The sequence below is a fragment of the Rhinopithecus bieti genome, unplaced genomic scaffold (genome assembly GCF_001698545.2).
Source record: "Rhinopithecus bieti isolate Rb0 unplaced genomic scaffold, ASM169854v2 scaffold_15136, whole genome shotgun sequence".
Lineage (NCBI taxonomy): Eukaryota > Metazoa > Chordata > Mammalia > Primates > Cercopithecidae > Rhinopithecus > Rhinopithecus bieti.
Genome location: NW_016808217.1, coordinates 1,971,330 through 1,985,627, shown reverse-complemented (window position 1 = coordinate 1,985,627; position 14,298 = coordinate 1,971,330). Strand labels below are relative to the sequence as shown.

Below are 14,298 nucleotides of genomic sequence, written 5' to 3'. Positions count from 1 at the left end.
AGAGATCAAGACCATCCTGGACAACATGGTGAAACCCCGTCACTACTAAAAATACAAAAATTAGCTGAGTGTGGTGGCGCATGCCTGTAGTCCCAGATACTTGGGAGGCTGAGGCAGGAGAATCACCTGAACCCAGGCAGCAGAGGTCGCAGTGAGTCGAGATTGCGCCACTGCACCCCAGCCTGGCGACTGAGCAAGACTCCATCTAAAAAAAAAAAAAGTAACTAGGAAGAACTAATACCTACATATTTTTATACATTTATTCTCATTTCTTTCATATTTACATCTTCAACAGAATATCAAGGGCATGGTGGATGCTCAAAAAATATTATTTCATTAAGCTGAAGACCACTAATCTGGAAAGGAAGAGAATTCCAGATTGAGAGAATTGAAGGCAGACTGTGAAACAGATTAAAAGCTGGGAATAGGTAAAAGACTTTATTCTAATTAATCTATAAAACTGCCAACGTATAGTGAACATCCGTTCAACTGAGGCCTTTTTTCAACAAACATTAAAATGCTGAGTTTTATACTACGTCCAAAAAAAAAAAATCCATTAAACCAACTGGTTATATGTGTTCACTAATTTAGAGTCTTTTTTTCTTTTAATGCAGTTATCTCCACAGAAAGTATAATTGAAATATAATCCAGAAGTTATAAAAATTTGATATTACTATATTGAGCTCTGCACCTAGCAGGGAAGGCTAATAAGCACTCGAAAAAAAGCACTTGCACCCTCAACCACTATAAATGACCAAGACCATGGGACAATACTATACACAGTATAAGAATACTATTATATTCAATATTATTATAGCTATACAACATTATATAAACCAGTACATAATAGGTATAAAATAGGTCACTTAAAATTTCTTCTTGTTTTTAAGTAAGAATGTCCAAGATCAAGGACATTTTTAATTACAAAGAATATTACTTAAGTTATTAAAGGTGGTAAAAATCAAGTGGAACATTAACAAAATGGGATTTTTTTTTCTTCAATTAAAGAGTCTAGCCTTAGTTTTTTAACTTATTGCCTAAATCTGGTTATTTACTGAACACTCAAAATTTTATGAAAAGCAGCTTCCAGAACCAATACAGATTTACAAATTTAACAGGTTAAAAGAGTATAATGAAATTCTAAAAATTCACTAAATAAAACACTTACAGTGAAGACAAAGCTACTTAAGTACAGAAAAATAACGATGAAACTGGTTAGGATTAATTAGCATTTTGGGATTCACTTAATAGCATCTCTAAAATTGGTCAGTTACAAATATCTTAAAATTAGGTGATAAGGCCATTAAATTAAGATTACAGTAATTGCTATCTTAGCAATTTTTACTTGGTCAGTAAAACCAAGGCACTCTATAAGATTTGAACTATAAGATATATGTTTTAGTGTTTATGCCTATATAACTATGTCCTAAAATTAAATTTTATTTTAACTAAAAGGAAAAAATAAAGTTTTCAAAAGTTAAATAAACATGTACAGGGCACTCCACTGGGCACCTGAGATACAAAGATAAATAAGACTTGGTTCCCGGCCCTAAAGGGATTTAGGTATGATAACACAGCCATATAAACAGTAAATTTCAATATCACCTACAAAAAATGATAATAGTATATAGTATTACAAACTATAGATTGTATGAATCTAAGGTGGGAGAACCATAACAAATTAACTGGGAAGAGAAGTCTTAAAGAATTCTTAAATTGTTTTGGTATTTGAGGAAAGTTACTAATTTCTAATATAAATTACATTCTACCTGACAGAGAAAAAATAACTGGCCATTAGGTTTTTAAAAAAATTATATAAATTTGCTCTCTAATATGTAATGATCTCCTACTAATTTGTGGCTTCTTCAATTTACTCTCAGAAACACTATTCTATAAATTGGCAGTTGTTAGCAAATCAGATTTCATATTTAGCTTTAATTTACAACCTACTCTAATTCACTATACTGTTAAATAATTCACTTCTTCCATCTTTATAAATAACATCCAAACTTGTTTTACATTATTTTGGTATATTCTTGAATATTTATTTATTCTTGAATATTTATTCCTATCACAATAGAGAAAAGAAAGAACACTAGCAGCATTGTAATAAGGTCCTTCTTCAGGCAGTTTTAAATAAACTTTACTTTTTTCATTCTTACAAACAGCCAGCCAGAAGCATTTTCTCCACCAGAGAACAGTTCTATCTAGCCTTGGGTCTACAAATTCTAGTTCTGCATTTACCCAACTTAAATTCAAACTAAAGTAAATACATCATTCTTCCTGGAAATCAAGAAAACTTTTATCATAAAAATAATTCTATTTCTAAATGGCAACAATATTTTAATAATATTAGATATTTTTAACAAAATTAGATATTTGACAATATTGTGTTACATCCTTAGCCACGTTTATAAACTTTGTGCTTCGTATAATGAACAGGATAATCCACTCTATCTGGAAAGATTTAATTTACTGACTCTTCTGTGCTATCAATGAATGATACAGTTATTTCAAGGCCAAAAGATAGATGAACATATATTTAACAATTATAGAACCATTACCATATCTCAGCTGTCCTGGGGTGGGTGGTTGAGCTTCCAATTTTTCTAAAGGGGAGAAAAAGGGTATGGGGCAAGAATTAGTTACTATAGCATGATATTTTTTATTACAATGAAGAAAATACCAGATTTACAATGTGAGAGAACATCAGAGTTTATTCACAAATTATCTTTAGGTTAATGGACCAAACTTGTCCATACAGAAAATATTAATCGGTATGGATTAAATAAAAGGCCAGCAAATGAAACTGAGCTTAGTTACAAGCCTAACATGGACTCTAGCCCTGGGTAAGTTCATTGTTTTCTGTTTTTCAGATTTCTTTAAAGTCCTTGCATCTAGATAATGAGTCTGTTTGCATTAATTACACTAGAAAAACACTTTGGAAATAAAGCTACTCTTCTTTAAGATGGCAACCCTAGATGACTTAAGAAATACACAAACAAGCATCATTGATAGTGGAAAACATGAATATGCAAATAGATCTAGACATCTTTAAAATGAAGAAAATATTTTTAAAGCAATGAATGAAAACAATGACTTCAGTGAATTGTATTCTATTCCTTAATCATAACTGAATATTTTAACTTTTATAATATGTTAATAGTGTTAATTTATTAATATATAATATAACGGAATATTTTAACTTTGGAACCTATACACTGGATAATAGGTTATTCTATACATTAAAAAAACTTTTAAAAGTAGAGTGTTATTCAGAATCACAAGTAACAAAGTTTTCCCAAGTATAAGCCAGAGAGTATCTACGTGTCATCATTATACGTAAAAATTAACAATTATTACAAGAAGCAGCCTACCTAGTCTCATAACAATAACCATCTCACCATTTGTTTAAGAATAAACTAAGGTAAAAGGGTAGAAAATTCTACCTTATTTATGGTCAACCAACTGGACAGAATTAATTGTTATCATATAGAGAAGAACCCATATAGTGGATCACTCTAAAGATTTAGTACAACCAGATTATCCAAACAAACACATTACAAACTAGATATACATCTTCAAAAATATTTATTTATATTTTATGACAACAAAAGAACTAAGGAATTTAGTATAAAAAAGTAAAAATCAAATAAATCTCCACTGATAACCTACATAAAAGGAAATATGGTCTACATTAGTGACCGGTATTTTACAAGTTCCACAATGGCTTTACAGCAAGAAATACACTAAAACCTCAAGTTTAATTAACTTTCATATTATTTAGAAGGTTCTAAGAAAGCAAACTTAAGCTTTATTTTTCCTTTTTTAGAAGAATTAAGAAATGAAGATATATACCAATCTTACAGAATTTCACATCTGATTAAAACATATTCTTCTTCTTTGATTAGCATGATTAACTCAAAATCTCCTTTGAAAGCATCCAAGTGGTTTGCCAAATTTCTAACTAAGAATACAGGATACTGCTATACTCCAGAGAATTTTCTGGTGAAGGAAACATGCAAAAGTGGTTATTCACATACCAGAACTATTGTTAGGTGCATTAGTCTCATCATGATTACAGTTCTGACACTGTGAGAAGCCCTTGTCAGTTGACTGGAACATCTTGAAATACCTAAAAATTCAACAAGCAGGACCTCCCCAGTAGAATGAGAGTATATGGAGTCCTTGCTTTTACTTCTTCAAATTCCCAACTCATTGAGTAAAACATTAAAAATATTCTACAACAGCAAAGAAGAAAAGATAAGGGCTAGGCAAGTAAAAAATGTGTAGCAATAAAGAAAAAAATCAAATAATGTAATCAATATTCCTAATCTTTCTTTCCTACTACACATAAAAAATTAAAAACTAGAGGTAATTAAAAAAAGGTTAAGAGAAAGAAATATAAAGGAGATACAGCAGGGAGGAAAACTACTGGCACAGAGGGGAAAGTAAAATCAAAACACAGATTCTGCCTCCTGCTTCACAAAGAACCTATGGAGTACAAGAGGAATCATGAAAAGAACATTTCCTAGAAAGCGACAATCTTATAAGGAAGTATCCATCAAATTATTTTATTATTATTTTTTTTGAGACGGAGTCTCCCTCTGTCTCACTCACACTGAAGTGCAGTGGCGCGATCTCAGCTCACTGTAGTCTGCACCTCCCGGATTCAAGCGATTCTCTTGTTTCAGCCTCCCGAGTAGCTGGAACTACAGGTGTGTGCCACCACACCCAGCTAATTTTGTATTTTTAGTAGAGATGAGGTTTCACCATGTTGGCCAGGCTGGTCTTGAGCTGACCTCAGGTGATCCAACCACCTGGGCCTCCCAAAGTGCTAGGATTACAGGCATGAGCCACCATGCGCAGCCCAAATTTTTTTAAAATCAGAAATTATTCTGTCTTATGGTAACTGAAGCAAATCAAAACATACATCAGAAGCAAAAAAAAAAAAATTACCTATAAAATACACAACAGAACTTGTAAATCAGTCCAAGATTTCAGTCATCTGATTAGGTTTTAAAATGTAATAACTGCTAGTATAATATCCCTGAAAATAGTCACAATAAATCCCAGGTTTATTTCCATATACACGTTTTTTATGAATTTAAGAATTTTCTTTTGACATATAATAAACTATCTACACTTACATTGGAAATGTGTTCTGCTCCAATGTTTTATTAAGTGAACTATGGAGTGAAAACGGTTCTTTCCGCGTGTGTGTGTGTGTATGTGTGTGTGTGTCTGTGTGTATTATATACATCATACTCTCTTCCTTTTCTGGATATTTTAAAACAATAAGATAACTATTAAGCTTGTACTTCAACATACCACATTTGCCACATTACTTTCCACAATGGCTGATTAACCTCTTATCAGAGGAATTCTCCTGCATGGAACAACTACAAGCTACAAACAATAGTACAACAAATTACCTGAAAGCACTGGAAGATTATCGAAATCAGGTTGATCCTAGAGGGGAATCAACACAGAAAAAGAGATGACACTAAGTGAGTTAGTTACCTGTTTGTTGCAGCTTTCAGCCTGTGGGCAGGCTCCAGTCACAACATGCAGAGCAACTAAAGCTCTGATGAAAATTCCTCAGTCTATCTGTCTGAAGAACCAGAGGATGAGGTGCCAGGTAACCAAACAACTAGAAAGTGAGGGAGGAATCCTGGAAAGGATAGAGTCAGAAAGGAAGAGTCCTAAATTCTGTGCATACATTCAGTTCAAGTCTACAGCTGACTTGTGGAACCACATATGTGCAGGGAAAACTCCAAAAATACCAGCTAAGGGCAAAATAAGTAAAGATTTGAGGGCAGCCCACGAGAGTTTGCAGTTTGAACCTAACCATTAAATGTCTGCTAAAACAAACAAAAATCAATGCTTTTCAGATGAATAAAACAGAATCCAGAGTCTCTACAATGTAGTAATTACAGCAATAACTAGGATACATACAAAATTACTTCACAAACAAGGAAAAAGAAAAATGTGACTCATTTTCAGACGACAACAGAGACCAATCCCAAAGTCACTCAAATGTTAGAATTAGCGGACAAAAACTTTAAAGAAGCAATTAAAATTGTATTCAAAGATGTAAATAGAAATATGCTTAAATGAATAAGACAGGAAATCTCATCAGAGAAACAGAAGAAAATATCAAAACAAGAACCAATAAGAAGTTCTAGAACTGAAAAATACATTATTTGAAATTATAAAATTAACTGGGGCCGGGCACAGTGGTTCATGCCTGTAATCCCAGCACTTCAGGAGGCTGAGGCGGGTGGATCACAAGGTCAGGAGTCTGAGACCAGCCTGACCAACGTGGTGAAACCCTGTCTCTACTAAAAATACAAAAATTAGCCAGGCATGGTGAGGGGCACCTGTAATCCTAGCTACTCAGGAGGCTGAGGCAGAAGAATTGCTTGAACCCAGGAGGTGGAGGTTGCAGTGAGTCAAGATCACGCCACTGAACTTTAGCCTAGGCAACAGAGCAAGACTCCGTCTCAAAAAAAAAAAAAAGAATTAAAAATTAAAAAAAAAATTAACCTGGATAGGCTTACAAGCAGAATCAAGGTGACAGAAGAGTTAGTGAAAATGATGTCAGATCATTAAAAATTAGTCAGTCTGAACAACAGAGACTAAAAGGATTGAAAAAATAATAAACCTGAGTCTCAGGGACCGATGGCTAAATATTAAAAGGGCTAATATATGCTAATATATGTATAATTGTAATTAGAAGGCAAGTAGAGAAACTAGGAACAAAAACTCTGAACAAATAATGGCTACAAATTTCCCAAATTTAGTGCAAGACAAAAATTTTAAAAGATTCAAGAAGTTCAGTGAACTTCTAGTGGAATAAATGAGGGAAAATAATCATAAAGGAAAAAATCTTGAAAGCAGTGAGAAACAGATGACATATTAAACACAAAAAAAAAATGACTTAAGTATGCTGAAAGAAAATAGGTGTCAGTCCAGTATTCTACATCCAAAAATGTATCATTTAAGAATGAAGGCAAAATGCATTTCAGATAACTAAAGCTATAAGAATGTGTTAACAGTCAACCTGCAATACAGAAAGTGCAAGAGAAATTCTTTAGTCTGAAGGGAAATAGCAGTTGAAAAGTAAATTCTTGAGGAAGGAATAAAGAGCATCAGAAATGGTAAATGTCTGGGTAAATATAGAATATTACTTTTTCCTAGTAATTTAATTTAAATAGACATGCCTATCTAATGCAAAAATTATAACACTGTCTTACAGTGTTTATAAAATATGTAGATGAATACATATGACATCATAACATTAAGGATGAACGGGGCAGTAAATGGACTGCTTTGGTAATTTAGTTGCAACATTTATATGATGAAAATAAAATGGTCCAATATTAGCTATAAGAGTTGGCAAAAAGTTAAGAATACGTAATCCCTAGAGTAACTACACATAGAGACAAAATACAAAGAGAACATAGTTAAGAACCTAATAAATAACTTGAAGGAGAATTTGAAGGAATGTTCAATAAAGCAAAAGAATGCAGGAAAGAAAACAGAAACAAAAGCAGAGGGTCAAACAGAAAACAAATAGTAAAATAGTAAACTTATATCCAACCAAATCAATAATTACATTCAATTTTAATGGACTAAACACTCCAATTAAAATGCAGAGACTATAAAAACAAATAAAAAAAGTAAGACCCAACTATATGATATCCCAAGGATTACAGTTTTATAGGTCGAAAGTAAATGGATGGCAAAAAATATGCTACACAAACAGTAGGCTTATAAAGGCTGGAGCGGCTATATTAATATCAGATGAGGTAGACTTAACGACAAAGAGTATTACCAGAAATAAAACAGGGACATTTCAAAATGACAAAAGGGTCAATGTATCAGGAGGCGTAACAACTGCATGTTTATGCCTAATAACAGAATTCCATAATGCGTGATGCTGAATCTAACAGAATTAAAGGGCAAAACAAGCACTTCCATAATCATACTTGGAGATATAAAAGCCTTTTTTCTTAGTAATTGACAGAAAACTAGGCAAAAATATCAGTAAGATATAAACTTGAACACTACCAACTATGTTAGTCTAATTGATATTTATACAAAACAATACCTAACAACTGTAGAACACATAAGACTTTCAAGTGCAGATAGCACATTCCTCAAAATAGGACAAATGCTGATCCATAAAACGTGTTAATAAATTTGATTAAAATCATAAATATGTTCTCTGACTATAATAGAATCAGTAACAATAAGATATATGAAAAAACAAATTTGGAAATTAAACATCTTCTAAATACATGGACCAAAGAGGAAATCAAAAAGGAAATTAGAAAATATTTCAAACTGAGTAACAATGAAAATGCAATATATAAAAATTTGTATAATGCAGCTAAATGAATGCTTGAGGGGAAATTTACAGTTTGAAATACTTACATTAAAAAGAAGAAATGTCTAAAATAAATAATCTACAGTTCTATCTTAAGAAGCTACAAAGTAAACATAAACTAAGTAGTAGAAACAAGCAATGAAACAGAAAACAAACAATAAAGAGTCAAAATTGGTTTTTTGAAAAGATCAACAAAATTAATAAGACCCTAGCTATACTGATAGACAAAAAGAAAATAAGAATTACTCACATCAGGAATGAAATAGGGGGCATCATTACAGATCCCACAGATATTAAAAGATAGGAGTATTATGAAAACATTATACCCAAAATTCAACAACATAGGTGAAATGGACAGATTCCTTGAAAAATACAACCTATCTAAACTAGCAGACTAAGCAAACAAAAATCTGACTAGCTGTAACAAAATTGATTTGTTACCAAAAAACTATACATACACACACACACACACACACACACCCCTTCCAAACCTAGATGGTTGCACTGATGCATTGTTAAAACATTTAAAGAAAAAACACCAATCCTACAAACTCAAAAGCTCTTCCAAAAAATAGATGAGGAAATACCTTCAACTCATTTAATGAGGACAGAATAACATTAAAAACAAAGCCTAATCAAGACATTTACAAAGAAGAGAAAACCAGATGACTATTCCTCATGAACACAGAACAAAAAGCCTTAATGGCATAATAAATATTCTGCTTTCCTAAGTATAAGAGTTTATTCATAACAGTGGCAAAAATAACCAACATCCAAACTTCCTTACATGTCCTCTTTCTTAGACACCTCCCAATGAAGGAAAAGTTGCTCTTAATAGGATTCCATGTGTAGAAATACATAGGATAGAAAAATTATCTACAAGAATCCATGAGATAATATTTACATATAAATTTCTTTCCTTTAGGTTTCACATTTTAAAGTCTTTGCTAAAAGGTACATAAGACAAGACAGTTACTATAAACTGCTGATTTATGTTGTAGTAAGTCAAATGAAAATTGTTTGAGAGTCTCCAAACTGTTCATGAGGAAATAGAGTTTTAAGAAGTCAACAAAGCCTTTTCCTTTGACTCCGCTTTTTAGTCAAAACTGATTGTTATAATAAGGGTTTGACTGCAAATATTTTACATTAAATAAGCCATTTTTATATAAAAGTATTACATACTTATATTCATAGCTGCATATGTTAAAAGGATGAGGATATTGAGTTTTTTATTAAAAGGAATTTTGAGGTAAAAATTAGAAAATAACATCTAAAACACTAAATTTATTTGGTTTATTTTTAATTATAAAGGTTATATAATTATATATAGTTAATGAGATTCAGAAGACGAAAAGAAACTTAAAAGCGTCCACAGTTTATCAGAAATAAATATTTTGACGTATTGCCCCTCAATCTTTTTCTTACAAAGATACATACACAAAACTGTATTCTGCCTTTTCCACAAAGCATTAATGAATATTTCCCGTATCTTTAAATTTTTTAAGAAAATAATTTTATTTGTGAACACTTATTTCATCATGATATAGTCATTTCATTAATAACCTATTGTTAGATATTTGCTATTTTTCATACTTTCAAATAACAGTAACTTGTACCTAAATCATTTTGCGCTCCTCTGAAAATTCCTTAGAATAGATTCTTATAAGTGGCATTACTGAACCAAAGAGAGCGAGAAAGAGCAACAGCAAGAGAGAATATATGTAAGGGCTTTTTTTTTAATTTCTACAAAACTCATCACAGAAAAGTATGTCAAGTTACCCCATCTCACTGCATTTTATTTTTTTAATGTTACACTCACATTTTCATGTTTTCAGAACGCAGGCAAAATGTCATTAAGACAAAATCCTTAAAAGAAAGTTCCAAGCAACGATTTCAAACTTACTTTGACAACAAGATTCCAATACATAAAACAGCACAAGTTTGAATATTCATTATAAGATTTAACCTGTATATCTCCTCTTTATTACACTTCCCTTTAAAATAACTTCTTTATAAAAAACCTTCAGTCCAATATTAACAAATGCATCTAAAATACTTTTTAGGATAAACTACACCTGATAAATTTCTTTTTTAAATAAGTTATGCTACTGTTAAATTAAATTTGGCCTAAAGCTGCAGGAGTACATAGTGAACTGTAAGCTGATACAGTATGTAAACCAACTGCAACCCACCTTAAGAACATATTCTTGGCCGGGCTCAGTGGCTCACGCCTGTAATCCCAGCACTTTGGGAGGCCAAGGTGGGCAGATCACGAGGTCAGGAGTTCCAGACCAGCCTAGCCAATATGGTGAAACCCCATCCCCACTAAAAATACAAAAATTATCTGGGCATGATGGCGGGCGCCTGTAGTCCCAGCTACTCAGGAGGCTGAGGCAGGAGAATCACTTGAACCTTGGAGGCAGAGCTTGCAGCAGTGAGCCGAGATCACGCCACTGCACTCCAGCCTGGGCGACAGAGCAAGACTCCATCTCAAAAAAAAAAAAAAATTATATGTATATATATATATATGTGTATATATACTCACACACGTATATGTATGTGTGTATATATATACATATATACACATATACACACATATATATACACACACACACATATATATATATTCATTCTTGCAACAAGTAGATGAATCTTGGCCAATCATAGCAGCTGAGCTTTGAGCCAATTACAGGCTGCAAACTGCTCACATATGTCCAAATAAGGCAGACACAAGGTGTAAGCAAAAAAGCTATTTCTGTATATAATTTCCTTTTTCTATTTATAAATACTGTATGCCCACATTGGTGGATGAAGCTCTCTGAACCTTTTAAGGTTGAGAGTGCTGCCCAATTCATGAGTTATTTCTTTGCTCAAATAAACTTTGTTCTAATTAATCTGTCTAATGTTTTTCTTTTAGCAGTTTGGCATCAAAAGTGAGATCTGAAGTATACCTCCAGAAGCACCAAGTGTCCATGCAAAGAGCCAGAGCCCATTGTGCACATTGATCCCTCTGATTAGAGCAGCATGAATTTGAGTTTTGAGCTTGCTGACTTTATTTGAGCATTTTTTACTAGATGGGGTTCAGGATTGGACTGGATTGGATCCAGTTGTTGGACTCAGGTAGGTACCTTTTCAAAGTGGTTTCCCCTAAATCTAAAGAGTCTGGGACTCCACCTTCTGGGACATTGGCTAACTTTATAAAGAATTACAAGCCCAGAACCTGTGTATTTTGGGGAAAAAAAAACACAGAACAGTTGGATTTTTGGGAAAAAAAAAAAAAAAAAAAAAAAAAAGTCCTTAATCTTACTAAGGACAACTTAGAATTACAGTGATCACAATAGGGAAGTTTTAACCTAGATTAAATTGCTCACTTGTGAGGTGTATCAGAAAAGAAAGGATTCCAATGCCACAAAAGCAATGGGATGCATTCTTTAACTGGCAAGCAGAGGCATTTAAAAGATAAATCAAAGATGGCCTCTTTAAAAGGTTCTTTACAGAAGGCAAGTAAAACATCTTAAAGTCTTTTCACAAATATCATTCAAAAGTTGTAGCTTTTGTGGAATATTATTCCACTGGCCAGAAAACAATTTGGATCCAGCTATTCTTTAATAATCATTCATGAGTGTTGTATTATTGTACGTGGAACATGGCTAAAAGTTTTAAATGAAAGGTGTAAGATCTGTTTCTGTTTATATGTTTATGTATGTCTGCATCTATGATGTATATTTACATATGTGTGATATTTTCTACTTCCTTATGATATTGTCAATTTGTATAAGAATGCTATTTAATTGACTTAAAGAAAATAAGCACTTATAGAAATGAAGTATTTGCTCAGAAAATAGGAAATGACTCAAATGATTTTGAAGTTCACATAACTTGGGTAATCTTTGGCAAATAAGAATATTATTGGTTTGATTAAAACAGACATATCTTCACAGTTGTTAACATTAAAATTAACAGATACATGACTTTTCCTACCTAGGTTTACTGGTAAAATAAACTTATGTTATCTCTACATTACAAAATTCATCAGCAAGAAAAGTAACTTAAGATGATGACTAGCTGTTTGATGTCCCATCTTGCTAAGCAATCCAAGCATAATTATTAAAACGAGTGAGTTAAATAGAGGTAAGATAAAAGTCCCATGTGAACAATGTCTTCCCTGTACCAGAAGGTTTTAACATTCTTATTATCAAGAATGGAAACTTGAGGCTGAGAATAATGTGCACAAACAATAGGCCTAGCCAAAATCCAAAGAAGATAGATAACATTTTGCTTCTTCTACAATTTCTTATTACAGAGACTAAAGATACTTGGGGCCATTAGTAAACATGCCCTGCCCCACACTGACAAACTGTGCTATGAGAAAGTACATGCTTCCAGATATTATGATTCATAGATTTGCAAATCTTCAGATGGCTAGTGTGACAAATAGTTCACAATTACTTGCTTCCTAGTGTCCTTTGGAAATTAAGGTCATTAAGAGTTCAGAATTCTAATTAATACATAAATTACTAAAATTACTAGAAATAAGAGAAATAATTTTATATAAAGTATAAAAGAATAATACATGATTTTGGGTAAGCAAAAGCTATAAAGTATGAGGATGTTTTGTTTCATTAAGGGAAAATGTAATTTTGTTTGAAAGTAGAATGGTCATCCCAAGATGAGAACAGGAAAAGTATAAAACAAAATCTAAATGCAGAAGAAAGTTGTAGGTTTGCAAAGGATGAATCTTGGAAAAGAATTTTATGTGTGACAAAGCCAGCTAAGATTAGAAGGGAATTATTTACAAGTTTTCTAGCATTAATATCAAAAGTATACTAATACAAAACTAGAATTTGGTCCCCTATATTAAAACAGTAAGAATTTCTTGGACTACTGGTCTACTTTTAATAGGAAATTGTGAAAAGCTTTTCTTTACCGTTTAGGTAATTGATCCAGGAAACAAAGATTCTGTGTTTTACCAAAGTAATTTCCTGCGGTCCATGTTGCTTTTATTAGGTGTCTGACCACTTAAGAAAACAAAATCTTCTCTATTAAAATTTAGAGCTAAGGTTTCTCTCTACAACTATGTAACTTTCTGTATTTACCTTTGAAGTCTTGTAATTTTCACTTTTGTTAAATGAATAACTACTGTTCACAGTGACCTGTGACACTATTTTAATCACGTATTTTAAACATTTGATATTTTGACACATTTCCCAAAATTAGATTCTTAGTAAAGTATTTTCTTGACCTCATCTTTGATTTTCCGGGCAAGCCCTTGAAACGTCTCCTATATAAGGAGAAGCATTCAAAAAAATGTTTCTCCTCATATAAAAGACAGATATTAAACTAACTGGGCTTATTTGACATATTAAATTATATGAAAAGTATTGCCAAATAAGTAATGCTAAACTTTGAGTTTCTTTTGTATTGATGTGTTTCAGAAACTGTATGAAATTCATAGCAATCTGATAGTTCTCGTATAAAGCAATCAGTCATCATTCTAGTTATTATATTCAAATGTTGTATGCAACAGAAATCATTAAATTTTCCTGTCAACTGCATCATCACTGTAATGAACTCTCATCAAATATTTAATCATGGCCATTTTAAGTTTTATCATACATATTTGGTTAATTATTTACTCATGTACTTTCCTGAGCAACTATAAGGCTAAAGGATTACGTCCTCAAGGAGATTCATGTAAAGAACTCTGAGAAGTACAAGTTTCTGATAACTTTAAGATCATACCATTGAACTGAGTCCAAGAACTCTAAGGAAGAAACTCATTGGTTCATAAAGCTGCTAACCCAACATAAAGCAGAACAAGAATTAATTAAATACTAAGGAAATGCCTTGGCAGATTTTCACAGTAGGTCAGCCAGCACTGAAATTGTTAAGATATGCAATTT

General features: G+C 32.3%; 1 protein-coding gene across 1 annotated transcript in view; it reads right to left on the bottom strand.

Moving 5' to 3' along the window:
• The window catches only part of TMEM65 (transmembrane protein 65), a 69,855-nt gene that overhangs the window by 18,007 nt on the left and 37,550 nt on the right, over positions 1–14,298 (bottom strand). The window contains exon 2 of the mRNA XM_017885942.1: positions 2,565–2,609. Within this exon, the coding sequence (XP_017741431.1) occupies positions 2,565–2,609 (45 nt within the window). The remainder of the gene's footprint in view (positions 1–2,564; positions 2,610–14,298) is intronic.